Source organism: Hesperophylax consimilis, chromosome 30 (genome assembly GCF_061612785.1).
Source record: "Hesperophylax consimilis isolate HC1 chromosome 30, BYU_Hcon_1.0, whole genome shotgun sequence".
NCBI lineage: Eukaryota > Metazoa > Arthropoda > Insecta > Trichoptera > Limnephilidae > Hesperophylax > Hesperophylax consimilis.
In genome coordinates this window covers 6,407,694-6,427,086 of record NC_142865.1, presented here as the reverse complement: position 1 = coordinate 6,427,086, position 19,393 = coordinate 6,407,694, and the positions used below count along the sequence as shown (strand labels likewise).

At 35.1% G+C, this 19,393-nt stretch overlaps 1 protein-coding gene across 1 annotated transcript in view; it reads right to left on the bottom strand.

The window, feature by feature from the left end:
• Positions 1-19,393, bottom strand: part of LOC149409569 (cell adhesion molecule 3-like) — a 491,423-nt gene that overhangs the window by 138,865 nt on the left and 333,165 nt on the right. Inside the window, exon 4 of the mRNA XM_089649447.1 lies at positions 6,696-6,835. Coding sequence (XP_089505573.1) covers positions 6,696-6,835 — 140 coding nt within the window. The remainder of the gene's footprint in view (positions 1-6,695; positions 6,836-19,393) is intronic.

Below are 19,393 nucleotides of genomic sequence, written 5' to 3'. Positions count from 1 at the left end.
GTTACATATAAAATTTGTAAAAAGATGTGTGTGCATCACTTTACTTACATCGCATCTATGGTCTTGGTGTATGGGACCTTTAAGTACCTACACATTGTCATTTTGCTATTGGTCAAATTCACAGCCCTGGAATTCTGACTTGGAGAGTTGCCAAACCTGAGGGAGCAAGGATCTATGATTTGCATTGGAAGCAGTCGCCATTCTTTGATCACCAGCCCAGAGCAGCGGGCATTCCTCTTGGCTGAGGTTCGACGAACACATTCGCCACTCCTGTGTGAGCATCAGCTTTGCATATGGAGCATTGAAAATTGTATTCATGGAATCGGATGGTATCTGCCGATCCTCATGCTTAAGAGGAACCCTTTTGGAGACCAGCAGCGTGAGGCTGTTTTGCATTGGACTACAAGATTATTTTTTGGATAAATTATAAACGGGGAGTTACTGTGAAGAACCGGAATCTACTACTTCGCATTAAGAACGAACTGGTATCACACCTTCATTTTACCTATGCAAGCCAAACAGATTATATAGTAGGATGCTAATTAATTTATTTTTTATTATGTCTTTTTTGCGGTAGTAAATTTTTGGTATTCTTAAATATTTTTTTATTTCTAGATAATAAACCCATCCTTACTTTTATTCATTGCCACTTAATCTCCTTAAACACACCTTTTTTATAACGATGTTTTGTACACAATTTTAAAGAAACCTAAATAATCTACGAAAAATTATAGACCTACTTAACTGATATTAATACACAAAAAATAGTTTGATGTCTTCAGTAGGTAAACCTAACATAGAATCCATCTTTTAGTGAACAACTTAGACCGGAAGCAGTAGTTGTACCTCCCCCACGACACCTCGATCACACTTCCGGCATAACCGAACACCTAGCCGGAAGTTCCGGCGTGATGGATCGGTGTGTACAAAGGGCTCATCTGGAACAAATGACGATCGTGTACGTCACATGAATACGCCATTACCGCTCGTATAACTTGGTGTTGCGATGTAACACGTGTTTGTTGGGACATTAACTGGGCCGGGTCGAGGAATTAGGGCGTCTAGGGGGACCATTGGCGCCTGAGGAATGCAAAGTAAAGGCGCCTTTTCGATGAGTTAAAGTACAGGATTTTCCAATAAGAGGTGTCATTTTGAATAGCCCGCTATTTCGGTAGATGTTACTTTTGAAGCGGTCATTATTTGACATTTGACAAGTAAAAATTACGTCATTAATAAGAATGGAACAATACACGCTTCAACAATGCATTGAAATTATTAAAATTCACTCGAGTGAATCAAATGCAAATCATCTTGAGTGATGAGGCCCATTTCCACCTCGGTGGCTTTGTCAACAAGCAAAATTGTCGCATCTGGGGCTCGGAAAACCCAAGAGTTATTGTTGAAAAGCCTCTTTATCCTCAACGTGTGACTGTTTGGTGCGGTTTATGGTCCGGCGGAGCAACAGTTACGGTCACTTTTCATTTCTCAATAATTTTAAATGATGGCCAAGAACAACCCTTGAAGGGTGAAAGCCAGAAATAATGGAAAAAAAAAAAAAACATCGAGAACAGATCTTAGCGGGCGTGCTTCACACAAAAATGATAAATCGTTCACTGTTTACAAAATATATGATATTATATTCATTTAAAAATAATGGCGTAATATCAATATTTAAAAAAAAAAATCGTCAAAATTTTCATTTAAAAAAAAACCATGAAAAAATCTGTCAAAATGACATTGCTAACGCTGGAAAAACGTTATGAGATACCTTATCTCCTAAGGGTAACCTTTAGCAACGCCAGGTACATGTCAGCTAGTATACTATAAGAATCATATGTAAAATCCGAAAAGCGTTAAAAAAACTGTAAATAAAGCATTCTTTAAATTTGTAGATTATTATTTTACCGTTAAATTCATTATTTTAATTTAAACGTGTCCTAACATAATATGTACGTAGATTATGAATAAGGTCGGGACCGGTCCTGTACAGGCGCAATTGGAACAGTCCGCTCCTGTGCAGCTTGCCAAGAAGCCAAGCACCTAACACAGTGCTCTTGAGGTGTTTACTAATGCCAGGCGCCTTTGGCCTAGGGCCGGCCCTATATAAGCCGAGGCGCTGATAATACCTAATACCTAACACAGCGCTCTTGAGGTGTTTACTAATGCCAGGCGCCGTTGGCCCAGGGCCGGCCCTGTGTAAGCCAAGGCGCTGATAATACCTAACACCTAACACAGCGCTCTTTAGGTGTTTACTAATGCCAGGTACCGTTTGGCCCAAGGCCAGCCCTGTGTAAGCCAAGGCGCTGATAATACCTAACACCTAACACAGCGCTCTTGAGGTGTTCACTAATGCCATGCGCCGTTAGCCCAGGGGAGGCCCTGTAAAGGTTATGTAGTGGAAAGTAAGAATGATGATTACTGTAAAAGTTTTGTCTAGTAGTCTTTCGTGGACATCTTACAATAAGAACCTAAAACCTGCTGAGGTGTTCACGTGATTTTTTAAAACACATCTATTTGAATATAACTTTTGCTATGGGTAATGAATGAATGCAAACTTTAAAAGCGGAAATTAACCCACTTCCAGACATCCGGTCGGCCTGAAACTCAATAGATAGACTAGTTGTCGGTGGCAATGCATTACATCAACTTTTGGTAGCATTCACGCTCACACACGCATCTTTCTGAAATTTAATGAAATGATGCAACCATAAAGTTGTGCCGTTCGATACGTAAGACCGTGGCTAAAAGTCGAAACAATTTCCTAAATAATAAAAATATATGAAAAAATAAGAAAATACACAAATTTAGGAAATGAGATAAAAAGAATTTGGCATTCTCAGACTATAAAAATATTACCATTCGTTATTTCGGCTAAAATTTAGGAGTATTAGATCTATCAAAAAATGTTTTTATAAAAATGCAAAAATCAGTCATTTTAAATACATGTACGATAACGAAAGATTTTTAAATATTTATGTCGAGGGATCAGTAGGATTTATAGGCCCTGTTAGAAGTTCTACCGAGCCGAACCCTCTGATATGAAAATATCTAGAGTCGGTGAATTATTTTCCCATTTGATCTCTGGTGAGTTGAGGTGTTGTTCGTGTATTGTTTTGTATTTATTTTGCTTATACACGGTGTCCGGAAACTCGTAGTACAAGCGGGAAACTGGAGAATCTACACCACATGGGGAACCCAAAAAAACATAAAGTTTTTTGATTTGAGCATTTTCAAAAAAAAATAAAATATTTTTCGGCTATTTTAGGGTTAAAGTTTTTTCTGGTGTTTAGGGTTGAATAACAGATGTTTTAACCCTGCAGAGCAGAAATATTTTATGATTACACCGGGTTAAATGAAGGGTGATTTCAAAATAATGCTTCAAATCCGAGTTTCATCATTTGTTTTACTTTCAAATAGTTTTAATTAGTTGGGTACTTTGATCTTCAGTAATAATTTATAAGAATTTGATTAAAAAAAAAAAAAAAAAAAAAATCAACTTCAAACTCGATTGATTAAAAAAAAAAAAAAAAAATCAACTTCAAACTCGATTTACTCGATAACGAACAAAATAGACTCCAAATGTGATGTAGATTCACCAGTTTCCCGCTTGTACTACGAGTTTCCGGACACCCTGTATAATGCACTTGCATAATGTGGATTGACTAGATGATCATTTGTGGAAAAGTGTGTGGAGGGGTTTAGTTTTTCCCCTGGGGAAGATTTAACCCGGACATAAAGTCGGAAAAATATTAATTTTTACGTGTTGATTTTGTAAGCACAGTAATTAATTAGTAAAATATATCTTTTTGGAAAAACTTTGAAAACGACGAAGATAAAATCTTATTTGTAAAAACGTTAGTTAATAGGAAAGAATTACTGTAAAGAAAGAAAGAGAAGTTTAAGGACTAAAACCCTCACTCAAATTTCATCTTAAAATCCCAGATCCGGCCCTGGAAACGGATATAATGGAGCAAACAACGCTCGGGCCCAAGATTAATGTGTTGGATTATGACGGGCCGTGACAGACCTCGTAATGAATGAGACGATATTATTTGTAGCGACATTTGCCACCGCGCCACCGCTACCCCCTTGTCCCGCCATGTTCCTTCGCTCCAACTCGGTCGGGTGAAATGCGAAAATTCATCGCGCAAGAGATATTTATAGCCGGAGATGCCGTTATTATGTGAATAACATTATAAGGGATGATGAACGTTGACGAAACGCTTCGGGTGATAAACTTTGAATTATCGCAGTAAAGGAAAACAAAGGATCTTTGGTAGATACTTTAAAAGATTCAGCTAAATCTGATGTTCGGTTCACAAGTCACAACTACTGTCAAATCGACAAAAGCATCCATCTAAATGGTATAAAATAAAGTCTGTCTGTTTGTACGCGTAGTTCTCCTAAACTACGCAACGGATATTGATAGAATTTTCACCACCATTTAGAGAATTTCTTCCGAAAGGTTTACATATATATAATACATGCATATTGTATTTATAGAAAGTAGAGAAAAGTCGATGTTTTGTAATCAAGTCGTAAAAATATTTTTTCTAGCACTACATTGCTAACGCTGGCTAAACCTTATGAGATAAATCAAAACAATGTACTACGAAATTGTATATATTAAAAAGGCCTACAGAAAAGTCCTGGTGGTGTATGTTTATCTTACAAGGATAACCCTCAGCAATGCTGAGTACACGTCAGCTTTTTAATAATATAATAATAATATTTTGATGATTTTGATTTTGAAATCACCTCAAGGGCGCTATATACAATATTGTATCCTTCTGCCAATCAATAATACACGTTCGATAGAACATTATAGGATGGGGTGGAACAGGATGAAGTCCCGTCACTCGACAAACGAACTGATTACACATAAATGTATATTGTTGCATACTGGTGGGGGTTTTTCCCGTTGGCAATTTCGTTCAATCAACCAAGATTTACAGTCGGGCAAAATATATATATATATTTAAATATGGAATGTTTTTTATTAGTCTTAATTGCAAAAAAATGTACGTGGGTAATACAAGCATAAATTTAATTTTTTCCTAGTCCTTTTTACTAGGGTTTTCTGTTTTGAGGCGGACTCTAATTTTAAAACTTTTGTATTTAGTTTCAAGTTGTCTTTACATCGTCTTCGTAATGTTTGTAAGTTGAGTATGAAACTTTGTTCTTTCAGCCATGTTTTTAATTTTGTTTTAAATACATTCATTTCCGTTATTTTTTATTTGTTTGATTTGGTAGAGCATTGTATAATTTAGAAGCATAGAATTTAATGTTTCTCTGTCCAAAAGATATATTCAAACTGGGAGTAATCAGGATGTTTTGGCTTATTACTCTGGTTTAAGTATTCCAGTTGGGCAGTGGATTATTCAAATATTTAAAAAAATTAATAAAGTTATTTTACATTATAGATTTGGAAGTTTTACTGCTTTTGGGCTTTGTTGAGCCGCTCTGTTTGGGTGCTTAAGGCAGACCCCCAACCAGTTATCCCGTACTCAATTAGTGATTGACACAAAGCGAAGTACACTTTTTTAATGTCGTTTATGTTAATTTTGTGGGACTTAGTGGTGTTTGACTTTGACAGTGTAGAGCGAGACAATCATATTATAGTAGTATAAAAGCACATGTATTGGCTTAATCTCTCTCTCACATCCCAGCTCGCAACTAGATAGTACGCATCCATAATCTTGTGCACCGTTAAATAATGCACTAAAGTAATATCTTAAGTGGCGTGTATCATTATATTAAAAATCCGAAACGTAATTATAATAGTGGCCCAGAACCAGTTATACCCCAAATTAATTTTTTTAATGTCAGTTTAATATAAGTTTTTCGACGTGTTCCAGTAGGTGTAATATAATTAATTCCTTCCGTGTGTAATTCTGGCAGAGTAATATTGGTAAGTGAAATTCACACGTGCGTAATTTCGTCATGTAGTGTTTAACTCGAATCTCACAAAACAGTTACTAAACGGACTCTTCACCAAACAGGGCATTTTTGTCAATTTGAGGCGGCAGTCGGCAAGCTGCCGCTGACTCATCATGTGCAACACATCAATGTCAGATAATTGGATTATAAACTAGTGTTGTCTTACCGGAGGTTCTTCTTCATCTTTGTACTAGCGGAGGGTGGCAAGAGGGTTGCCAAATACCTCGCAAAACAGTTGAAATGGACACTTCACCAAATAGGGCAGCCACCTCTGGTCTGCAGCCCCAAAATACATGAAATAAATTCTCGACTCTGTACAGAAACAAGCGGTATTTTTGATAGATTGTCCTATCTTGACGATGAAAATAAACCTGTATTTATTCTACCAGTATTTCAATGGAAGGTGCTCAATGAGGAACCGTTGCACAATGGGGAAATACACTAAACGCGCGCCCAACATTTGTAGACAGTGACCCAACATGTGACTTGATCTGGAACGATTTGCCGGCTTCTGTGTTTCCTTCCTCCTAGAACGTAGGTCTCTTCGATACCCAGATTCACTCCTTCCTTTCCTCAAAAGGCCTTTCACACAGCATCCTCAAAGATGACATAGGCCCTGAGAGAAGTTAATTTGCTTTGTGGAGAAAATAATACATATTGTCATATTGAGGCGGTAGCCGGCAATCCTGCCGCTGACTCCTCACATACCACACATCAATGACAGATACCTAGAGTGAAAACTAGTGTTGTCTTACCGGAGGTTCTCCCTCATCCTTGTACCAGCGGGGAGTGGCAGGAGGGTTGCTGTCCACCTCACAGCGAAGGGAAATGGGGGTGCCTTCAGATAGGGGGAACCCAAACCCCGGCACTCGGCTAATGGCGAATCGCGGGGGATCTGAAAAATAGAAGAAAAAAATTGTTATATATTCGCAATCTTTACTGAACAGATCTGATGATCAATCGAAGTGTAATTTTTACGCATTTAAATGAAAATTGATGTCGTGAATTGGGAATATTGCTCCTCACAGGAGGACCTGAGAAAAAAATCATCTTTGAAGATGCTGTGTCTAGTGTCTTTTTATGGAATGAAAGGAGAGAAAGTTGTGGGAAGGAAAAAGGTATGAGGGGTGGGTAGGAATCTAGGGATCAGTGTGTGCAAGAGTGACGGACGTATAAATCCATCCCTCTCACTGCGGTTCAAGGAGATGAGGCAAGAGATCAAAAGATAGCGATAAGGTTTTAATTCCCGCTTAACACCATCGGCCTGTTTTGATTTATGCAAGAAAAAAACATGGCCAAAAAGTGACTTTTATTTTATTTTGTGGATGTTCAGGCATAAATATATATTTTTTTTCGATCATTTTATAAATAACTTAATTTTCCACATTATACAATAAAATCATAACCGAAAATGGGTTCGTAAGTAGGAGATTTTGAACTTTAAAGCAGTTTTCATAGGCCTTATACTTTATTTTTTTCTGGGCTTATAAAAAGACTTATCTAAAAAATACTCGACTATTTTAAAGACCAAGATGTATTCTACTCGCAGTATTTAATTAAAGTATCTGAAACATTTCTAGGCGACAAAATTTTCAAACCAAAAACACATGATTTTGCATTACTGCGTACGGCTTCGCCTTAATCAGAAACTGTACATTTTACCCGCAATATAAATCAATTAAAACGTGCAAAATATCTCATTTTTCTTGATACAATAAAACTTGAACCGCAAATAAAATTGTACGTCACTAAAAACTTTTGACGTTAAATATTGCGCGAAATCCCGGTCATAAAAAGAACAGAATTCTCATGAATGTTTGAAAAGTCCCGCGGCGACTACTGTCACGCCGTCAAGTGTCAAAATTGTCTGACGCAACGTCCAGAAATATTCACCGCACGTGGGAAACCGCAGACCAAATATTAGGTAGGCGAACACCTTTATGTCTGCACCCTTTCTGGTATAAATATACTACAGGGTTTTCCAATAAGAGGTGTTATTTTGATACTCAATCGTAAAAGATCAATGGTTTCGTTGCTTGTGTGTCTTGTTGAAAGTTAACGTTGTCCAGATCAATACCATCCAATTCCGGCCATAAAAAATCATTAATCATCCTCTCGATAGCGCAATCCATTCACCGTAACTGTTGCTCCAGCCTCATTTTCAAAAAAGTAAGGTCCAATGACTCCGCCGGACCATAAACCGCACAAAACAGTCACACGTTTAGGATAGAGAGGCTTTTCAACAATAACTCTTGGGTTTTCCGAGCCCCAGATGCGACAATTTTGCTTGTTGACGAAGCCACCGAGGTGGAAATGGGCCTCATTACTCAAGATGATTTGAATTTGATTCACTCAAGTGAATTTTAATAATTTCAATGCGTTGTTGAGACATGTATCGTTCCATTTTTATTAATGGCGTAGTTTCTACTTGTCAAATGTCAAAAAAAGCTTCGAAAGTAACATCTACCGAAATTGGATAACCTGACAGCAGTCAATACACGAAATAAAGTTGTTTCCTTTTTTGCGTTCATACATTTCTATTGAAAAAAAAAAAAATTTTTAGTAGTTTCTTTTATATTTTTTATTGAGTAATTTATATTTTTATTTGTATTATACTCAAGCGAAAGAAAAACCTTCAATTCATCAAAAGCATATTTATTGGTGTTCATAATGTACACCAATTTGTGATAGAGATTGATCAAAATAGTGATTTGGCCTTAATGCGGGTCTTAAAGACGCTCGGATTATATGAAGGAGGAAAAAGAGATGCCAATCAGATGAATCATACTTTCTTATCAGTTTCAATTTTGACAACAAAAAGTTCACTAAAATTAAATTATTTTACGCACTACGCAGGAGTTCAATTTTAGATTTCACTCCCATGAATCGACACTAGTATGTTGAAAAAAAATCGTATGTTCCATCACAAAGATATTAAATTTTAAAATATCACATTAAAAACTTTCCAGTAATAAATCCTTAATAAACAGGTTTTAAGAATACTAAAAGGTGCTCTATGATCATAAAATCAGACAAAAACGCAATTTTACAGTCCGTCTATTACATAAAGTTCAGCGTATAAATTAACTTTTCCGTATAGCTGCAGCAAATGTAATTTGCTCTACGAAGAGGAATGTACAGTACATCGTATAGTAGATAGGTGCTCTACTTCGTTCACGTATATTTACAGTCGTGTCTGCCGAAGGGTGCTCTGGGAAAACCAAGTAAGAGAGTTTTTATTACGTTTTATAATGCCAAACTGTAAAAGTGTTTTTGTTAAGTTGTTTTTGGTTTGTAACTAGCAATAATAAATGTATTTTCGTTCGTTGCATAACAAATTAAGTTTATAGCAATTTTATTGAAATTTTACGATTTTTTATAATTTATTGCAATTCTCCTGGAAATGGTTATTTTAGAGTGGTAAGTACTATCAGTATCGCTCTGCTAGAAGACAACCCACAATTTACAATCGAAACGTCGCTTCAAATTAAAATTAAGTATGTGTTACGATGTGCCAACCTATATTTCCATTATGTACAAAACAAATGCCATCTTATATTTTTCATTATGTATAAAAAAAATTTCATTATGTACAAAAAAAAAAAAAAAATTGTAACTTATATTTTCATTATGTATAAAAAAAGTAGTCCTTCATGCATCCAAATTGTAACAACTGATAAGTATGTATAGTACTGTCAATTTGATGTGCTCCCTACCTAAACACGAGAATTTCTCAATTAGGGAAGTATTGTTACCACTAATATTATATATATTGGTTAATTATGTATTATATGTATATTGGTTGATAAAAAAATTTAAAAAAATTGCGACTTCAGTCGTGTTTGGTGATCAGATTCGAATAGCCAGGTGGTTCTCAACCTTACGCTGCCCGTCTCCTTCCTTATTACCTACCATAAATAAACATCAAGAATCCCACCAGAATGGACACAATCAATAGCAATATTAATCACCTTCTACTAAAAAAACTCCGAAACTTTCCATATTCCTTTTCAAAAAACCTACTCTACCTTCTTCCAACTTGTGCGAATGTGTCGACTATAATATACATCTACTCTAGTGGGAACATTCAACTCACCATCCCTCCCACTGTGGTGCAAAGCAGTGGTTCCAGAGAGTCCTGCTGGAGAAATTAGACTTCGCTTGACCCAAAAATCATTGTTTGTTGTTTTTGTTATTGCAGTTTAACATATTTGTAAATTTATTCTAACATATTGGTGGACTCCGTTATTTGACAATTGGTGTATCATTTATAATTTGTTATGTCTTAGATAGCAAATAAATTTTTGACAAGCACATTGAACACATTATTTCAAAATCCTACAGAATGCTAGGTTTCTTATTAAGAATATGCAAAGTGCTAAGACTCTGAAAATTTTGTTTTGTTCATTCGTCAGAAGTCCACTGGAGTATGCTTCCACAATATGGAATCCTCAATATAAGGTATACATAGATTTAGTAGAAAGTGTACAGAATAAATTTTCGAAACATTTACTAAAGAAATACATCGAAACTACAAATAATATGTTAACTTTACAAAAAAGACGCATATTGTCAGACCTGTTGTTTCTACATAATCTGCTAAATAATAAAATAGATAGTCCCGAATTGCTATCCGTCATTGGTTTAAATGTTTTTTTTTTTTTTTTGTATTAGGCAATTCACCCTAAAGAGAGTGCTAGGTTTAAATGTTCCAACGAGGCGTACCAGGCACACTACACTATTTCATATTGAAGCCAACAATACCAACGCAGCAAACAATTCAGTTATTACTCGCGCAATCACAACATACACCAATTACGAAAAATTACTACATTTAGACATCTTTCATGATTCCTTTCTAACATACAAAACTAACTTATTTAATTTCTTAGCATGACACATTCCAAAAATATTTTCACATCATTTTTCAAAACTCCTATGTATTAACAGTCAATTACAATTCGTGAGTTTATTATAATTCTTGTTTTCAATTCATTTATTATTATCTATCATCCACACACTTCCTTCCTTTTATAACAATCTCACGCGAAATTACGTAATGATATTTTATGGACATACGTAATAGGTACTATAACTATGTAATAACTAAAAATTAACTGTATCTTATTGTACTGTGTATGTCTTAACAAATAAATAAATATCTGTTGTGTACTTTATAAAACAAATTAAAATACACCAATCAGGGATGCCTTAATCCCAATGACACCAGACAATTTGGATAGCAGTGCGGTATCGCAATGTATTTTTAGATTGACAAGACAGAATTGTGTGGTGCTCCAACCTCTCTGCCTACAAATGCGGAGAAATGGTGTGATGATTTATCCATTCAACTATTGAAAACAATATTAGCAATTCCTAAACGAATATTTGAAACAGAAAAAGATACGTTCACATCTAGGACTCGAACCCAGGACCATTGCCTTGCCGGGGCAATACTCTACCTACTGAGTTAATGGGACCTTATAATAATATTAATAATAATAATTGGATGACTTGTATAGCGCCGTTTTTGTGCAAAATCACTTCAAAGGCGCTGTTTTGTCTCTGCTCTCTTTCAATAAATTTAACATCATTTTCCATTCTATTAACCGTCCATAAAGAGATTTAAGCTTTTCCTACGCGTAGATTCAAGTGCTGTAATATAGGTCTTCTTGAAAGCATTTTGTAGCACCATAACTAGATTGTTTTATTTCCAAAAACCCCTTGTTCTATCAACCTATAGGAGGCGGCTGTTCTCTTTCCATACAAACGAACTGAAGACACGAAACCTGCTTGAGCTAGCCCGGTAGTCGTGAATATTGTATATTTGATTTCCCTACGCGGTTCGAGTCCGCGGAAACCCATTACCTAACACTGTCATATTTAACTGTATTATACCAACATTATCTTCATTTTTCTTACAACACATTTTTAATTGTAAGCTATCTTTATGTATGATCACAAGATTCAACCTGAACTAAATGCAATCTAGACAGTGTCTTAGATAAATATATCTTATTTTTATTTTAATGTGCGACATCTATTGACTTTATCTGCAAGTCTAGGATGAATATTTTATTTTTTTGGAACAACTTGATGAGTAAAACCTCAAATTTTAATATTTAATTATTGAAGAATTATTGTGACCGTATCTTTTTCTGATTTTTCTGTTTCAAAAATTCGTTAAGGAATTGCTAACATTGTTTTCAATAATTATTCTTTACTCATTAAGCTATTCCAAAAAAATTAAATTAGATTTTATTTACAATCTTCAAACTATTTACCTCGCATCTTACTCCCCGTATAATTAGTTAATTATACCGCGTTTTGCAGCTCCACCGACTTTGGTTGTAATTCCGGTCGCTGACAGTCGTGTGAAATATTAGGCTGTACGTTATTCTCTCACAGCACCGTGCTGGGAGTTGGTTCACAATGGCCAAAATGTATTTTATTTATTTTTATTTTTTATGTAAGTATCGCACAAGAGTCCCAACTGCTTCCAACAGTCTGGAACCAATGAGACTATTGCATCCTCAATTAGGCTGATTGTAGTAAGGAAGGGAAGGAGAAAGGAAGGGAAAGAAGTAGCCTGGTTTTAAGAGTCTTAAGGTCTCTGTTATATCTGTTCTTACATTGCAAATTAAAGGGTTGGGAACTCTTTGTTAAAAAGTAAAAAGTTCTACTTACAATTGTGTTTATTACGTTACAAATAATAGGTCTGGATTTAGCTACACTGTTCATTACCCGAAAGTTGGTAATTCTCTGGTTCGAGGAGCTTGTTCCCTTTCAATCTCATCTCACAAGTAATTGTTACACTATAGCGACATCTGTCGGACTCTGGAGTAAGTTTTATGACTAGCGCCATCTATCGCTTAAATATTCAATGTATCTTCCAGAATGCGACTATTACATATTGCTCTAAAAATTTAGCCTTCAGGGCCAGTTCCCACAGTTCGTATTTTCAAAGTTAGTTTAGTTTCCCACATTTGCAGATTCGACCCTACAATAAAACAATTCTTTGGCCTGGTATTTTTATAAACATATTTATTTATTTATTTATTATTTTATTTACGCCCTAATGGGCTTTTACATGAAAATATACATTTACATTGATTACAATAATTGAACATAAGAAGATAAATGGAGTTAATTGTAAGAAAGCAACACATATAATAAAATTTTGTGCAAATTAGCAAAACACTAATAAGATGGATTCAATATAAAATATACCCAAGCATGAAATAGTAAGTAAAAGAAAGTTCAACATAAAAAGTAAGTAAGTGGGTGTGTTTAAACCCAGTATTAATTGTGTGTTTAACAAATCGATAAACCAATATAAATTAGAGTGTAACTTACTCGTGAGGTAAAGAACATTATAACAGAGATTTAAAAAAAAAAAAAAATAACAAAATAAGAGTTGCACCTGTAAAAAGCAAAAACTAATAGAATTTAGCAATATCGACATGAATAAGAAATAATAAGATCTGAGATGGAACATAGTGTTATGTATAAAAAGTAGTTAGTAGGTATATGCATACAATTATAAGTGTATAGTAGAGCAAATAAAAAACAAACAAATATGGATATAATTTACTTGAAAGGTTTCGAATGGGAGAAGATGTAATAAAATTATTAAAGCTATAAAAGTTAATTATTAGCCGATAGAATCGAAATAAGTTGCCTTTTAAAGCTCACAAAATTGTCAAAACCAAATATATCTATAAGTTCACAGTATTTATTCGCAAGGTTGTGAATTCTAGGAATTGGTGAAAAAATAGAATAATTAGTGTTGAGGTTCTTGTTAAATTTAAAAGTATCTTTACTGCGAGTTTGCCTAGCAGGAACATTAATGCAAATAAGTTCCAACAAATTAGGGCTGTCAATTAAAGATTTAATAATTTTGAATAAAAATAGCAAATCAATTAACACTCTTCTATCAGATAATTTAAGAAGTTTAGTTTCAGCAAGCAAGTTATTGTAATTTATAAATTCGATTGGAATTTTCATTTTAAAATTAATGTACCGAAGGAATTTATTTTGTACCTTTTCTAATGATTGAGAATGGACCTTGTAGTACGGTGACCATACGGTGGAATTGTATTCTAATTTGCTTCGTACTAACGAGCAATACAGATGTTTTAATGTTGACATACTTTTAAAATTTGCTCCCATTCTCAAAATAAAACCTAGTATTCTCATCGCATCGCTTGTTATTTCATCGATGTGTTCGTTAAACTGTAGACTCTCGTGGAATATAACACCAAGATCACGAATCTGTGATACACGAAGAAGATTAGCACCATTCATAAAGTAGGAAAAATTAAGTGGATTTTTGCCTTTGTAAAAACTGATAATCTGGCATTTACCTAAATTTAGTTGCAAATCATTGACAGAACACCACGCACATAGTTTATTAAGGTTCAACTGCAAAATTGCGCGATCGTCATCGTCTTTGATTATTCTGTATATCTTCAGATCGTCGGCAAATAACAGGACTTTAACATTAGTAAAAATATTAACAATATCATTGATAAACAAACAAAATAATATTGGGCCCAAGTGAGATCCCTGTGGTACTCCGCTCGAGGCAGCAAATGTATAAGAAGTAAACGAATCTATCTTGACTGCTAAGTACCTTCCTAATAGATAACTCTTAAACCATTCCAACATACTCCCTCTTATTCCCAACAATTTTAGTTTACGTAATAATATTTTGTGGTTTACTTTATCAAATGCCTTACTGAAGTCAGTATATATGGAATCAGTTTGATGTGATGCATTAAGGGCATTAACAATATCATTCGTGTACAATATCAAATTGGTAAGAGTAGATCTACCTTTAATGAATCCATGTTGAAGGGGAGAGATGGTTCGATTGATTCGGGATATCAACTTATCTAGTACTAGGCTTTCAAAAAGTTTGGGTAAAGTAGACATTATACATATTGGCCTATAATTTGTTACTTCGCTCTTATTACCTTTTTTGAAAATGGGCGTTAAAAGACTAAACTTCCAAAGGTCCGGGAATACACCTGATGAGAGTGACTTTGTAAATAACTTATGAATAGGATATGACAATGTATGCATACAATTTACTAAAAACCTGGGCGGAACATTATCAGGTCCTGCGGATTTTCGGGAATCAAGACTCTTCAGCTTAGATATAATATCGTCTATGGTTACATTACAGACAGATATATCAAGAGTTTCAACCAAATCAAAGCACGAAATATTGCTGTCTTCACTTGCATTAATGTAAACGCCGCTAAAAAAATCAGCAAAAAGATTAACAGTTTCCTGAAGATTTTGGGATAATTTAGAATCGAATGACACACTACTAGGTATGTAAGTACCATTTTCTTTTTGGGATTTAACATATTTCCAAAAGAAATTTGAGTCGTCCATGATAGAGCCTTCGACATCACTAATGTAATTTTTGTAACATTTTGCGGAGAGCTTATTGCACTCTGCCCTCAATTTTTGAAACGCAGTATAATCGATGGCCAGGCGACTTTGTTTGAATCTCTTATGAGATAATTTTTTAAGGTAAATTAAGTCTATCAGGTCTTTTGAGAACCATTTTGGGTATAGAGTTTCTCTGTAAGTCGTTAAAGGAACAAATTGTTCAATTGCAGAATTAACGATGAAGTAAAATTTTTTAAGGTGTACATTAATATCATCGTCGCTATCAAAGAATGACCAGTCAGTCTGTTTAAGGAAATTTGAAATTTTAACATAGTCAGCTTTTTTGAAATTTCGAGTTTCTACTACCTTTTTTACGATAGGAATTGGTTTAAGATTAGACATGCATATTTCTAGTGGTGGATGGTAAACATCGACAGGTAATAGAATTTCGGTACTTCTCACAACACAGATGTCAGACACATTTGACAGTGCCAAATCCAACGTACGACCTCCTATATTATGAACATTATTACACTGTGTTAGACCTAAGAACAGTGCCATATCTCTAATAACACGAATATTAACATTAGAACAAGAATTGACAGAATTCATATTACACCAATCATAATGTGGCAGATTGTAATCACCAACTAGAAGTAGTTTAGTATTAGGATATTTAGCACAAATTGATTCAACCTCGTCGCAGTGATTGCTGTAGCTTTGGACATCAGAATTCGGAGGTAAGTATGCACATCCCACTATTATTTTACCTCTAGAAGTGTTCACATTGACAAATAGTTGCTCGATGGATGTGTTTTTTGTGGATATTTTTGAAGAACTGAGATTTTTAGAGATAGCAATGGCTACACCACCTCCTCTCGTTTTGGCACTTGTTTTAGAATTCCTATCCATACGGTAGATGTTGAAATTTGGGAAGCCTAATTCGGCAGAATTGATTCCTGAGTCGAGCCATGTTTCGGTTAAAATGAAGATATCACTGCTGATAGTTGCCGCCGAAGTCAGCAACATGGGAAGTTTAGTGCGGATCCCTCTCACATTTTGGTAGTAGCATTTTATTTTTTGTTGTTTCAGTTTTTTGGCGCACATTCAATAATTTTAGGTACAGAGTTCACATATTTGATAGTTATATTGGTTTCACCGTTGTTCTTCCTCGTCTCGAGTTGTTGGCGTAAATCTAGAAGTTGAGTCCTCTGCAATGGTGTTTGGTCGTTACTGGCCTTTATACCGTTTTTCAGTTTTGCGTTCCTGGTCAAAACCTCGCGAGCCGAGACAGAGTCATTGAATTCGACCTTAATCGGTCTAATTTTGTTGGACTTTTTTACACCAAGTCTGTACGACTTAACCACACTCGGTATTAAATCATTATTTATATCACTAATCGCTGAAACTACTTTATCGCTGTCCATTTTAATAATTGTTGTTGTTGATTCTGAAATACTTTCGGGAACATTAAATAAAATAATGTTCTTTGACCGGGTTTTTCTTTCCTCGGCCTCTGCGAGCAAATCATTTATTGAAGATGAAGTATTTGTCGGGTTAGTAACAATAGACTGAGTATCCGTTACACTTTTTAATGTTGACAATTCTCCTTCCAACATTCCCATACGAACAGCCATCAATCCTGTGGTTCCTAACAGATCCGTTGTTATCGGGGTAATTTTACCCATTTGCTCCTTCGTAAATTTGTTGCCGGGGTCATTAATAATTTTTATCAGCGAACAGAGTAGATCCTTGGCCTTGGTCATATAGTTAAGAGAGTTCTCGTTTAAATCCATATTAAAATTTATTTAAAAAGAGTTAAAAATATGTTAACTTTATTCGTAATTAGTTTATACACAAACGCCTGTTTCCCGCAAACTGTTTAGCACTATTCAAAAGTGACGACACTTTCGACCAATGGCGATAGTAATGACGGACTGATAATGCGCCTGCGCGTTTGGTATGTTTACCAGTTGAAAATTGTTATTTTAATATTTTTAAAACACAGCACTGCACAGCACACACGATAATTTAAAAATCTAACTGATTGAATATTTCGAAGATGAAGTGATTTAACTACTTCGACACTTTATGTTGTGTTTACTTGCAATTTTCTAATGTTTTGGAAGTTTTAATGTGGAGCGTATTCACTATCTGTGTAATCAATGACGGTAGGTTAATGTGACATGATCCGGCCCGGATGATTGGACGCGAATGTTGTCTTGTTTGTATCATTTATGATTTAAGAATTCGTGACATTTTACTTCAAGCAGCGGCAGCTTTCAAATATAGCTGTTCGCTCTCTATTTTATGATGACCCTAGTTAAACCATTATGACTAAAAATATTTTCCAATACCTTTCCCACCCCTGTCCCATAGTAATAAAAGCCCCAAATAAAGTTTCATCTCCCTTAAAATAATTACTTTAAAATATTTGTATTGTTTAAGTCAAGTTTGTATCGTTAAGAATAGTTAAGTGCATTTTATTTTATGTTTAAGAATGTTGTTTTCCGACGAGCGGGTGGAAAAGCTTTATTTTTGTAATATGTCCTTCAAGAATTTAGCTTAAATACAGATACCTCCCAGAAAAAGGACAGTGTTGCTATAACTGGTAGGTACAGGCGTACCTACGCAGGAGCTAGTATTGATATAACTGGTAGGTACATGCGTACCTACGCAGTCAGTCGTGAGATAATTACTAGGTTTATGTAAACCTAGGGAAAACTGAAGAATAAAGGAAACTAGACCTTTATTTCTATCAGTTTAAGTTTGAGCAGAGGAAAATAAGATCCTCTGCAATTATATTGTGAATTAATAAATTTATATGTCAAGAAGAAGAAGTGTTTTCCTGCATTCCATCTGACGGCGTGTTCTCGTACCACGATAACAGAAACATTCAACTTGAATCTAATAAAAACAATAATTTCTTTAATTTGGGAGGTGCCACCTCGGGAGCCATTGACTGGATAATCATCACCTCTGCCTTAGATTGTCCCAAGTGATTCGCTAAGTTTGGTAACTTAGCAGGGGTGTCCGGGGTGATAGTTTGAGGTTTATTGCGGCGGATATGTGGGATGGATGGATTCATACGTCTTTCACTCCTGGATACAATGACCACCAGATTCCTAACCACTTCTAATAATTTGTTTCTTCCCAGAATTTCTTCTTCTTTACTTCTTTAAAAATACCATTCACACATCATCCCCCAAGATGACATAGGCCCACAGGGAAACTATTTTGCATGTTATTATTATGTGTGGAATGAAAGTAAAAAAAAAGCAACTTTTCGATTCTTATTTATGGTCTTTCACAGGGAAGATATTTGTAGATCTGGTGATGAGGCACAATGAAAGATGTTGTGAAGGTCACAGTGTTTTATTGATGCTTTTTGTATTGACTAGTCGTTCTAGATAAATCTCGTAGCATCGCTACATACTGTATAATATTTTTTAATGAATAAACTAGCTGCTGTACCCTGCTTTGCTCGACTTTTATCTGCTTTATTTAAATACAATATACACGAATTATATGTGTAAACCTTTCGGAAGAAATTCTCTAAATGATAGTTAAAATCCGTTGCGTAGTTTAGAAGAACCAGTAAGTTTTTCAATATTTTTTTTATATATTACAGCATTTACTTTTGATTCGTCCACTTGGAAAATTAGTTGCCAAAACTCTCTGACACACAATATTCAAAAAATGTAAATTTTAATAATTTCAAAGTGTTAAAATGTGAATCCGTCCCCTTAATATCACAGACACTGTACCGCCTGTAAGTGAGGTCGGTAGCCAAAAGGTTCATGCGGGGATTCCCACCAGAGGACACTAATTTAAGGGAATTGGCAGTGGTGGGCAGGCACAGAATGGTGCAGGGGTGCGGAAAGGGGTGCAGAAGTGCCAACTTGCTAATTATGTGCAATCAACGAATTGAAACTTCAGAATGATCTGGACTTAGGTAGGTATGGGTTTCGGCAGAGTATTATGACCAAATATAGTTGATATATTTTTTAATGCAGATCTCATTTTTACCGACAGGGTTTTATAGACT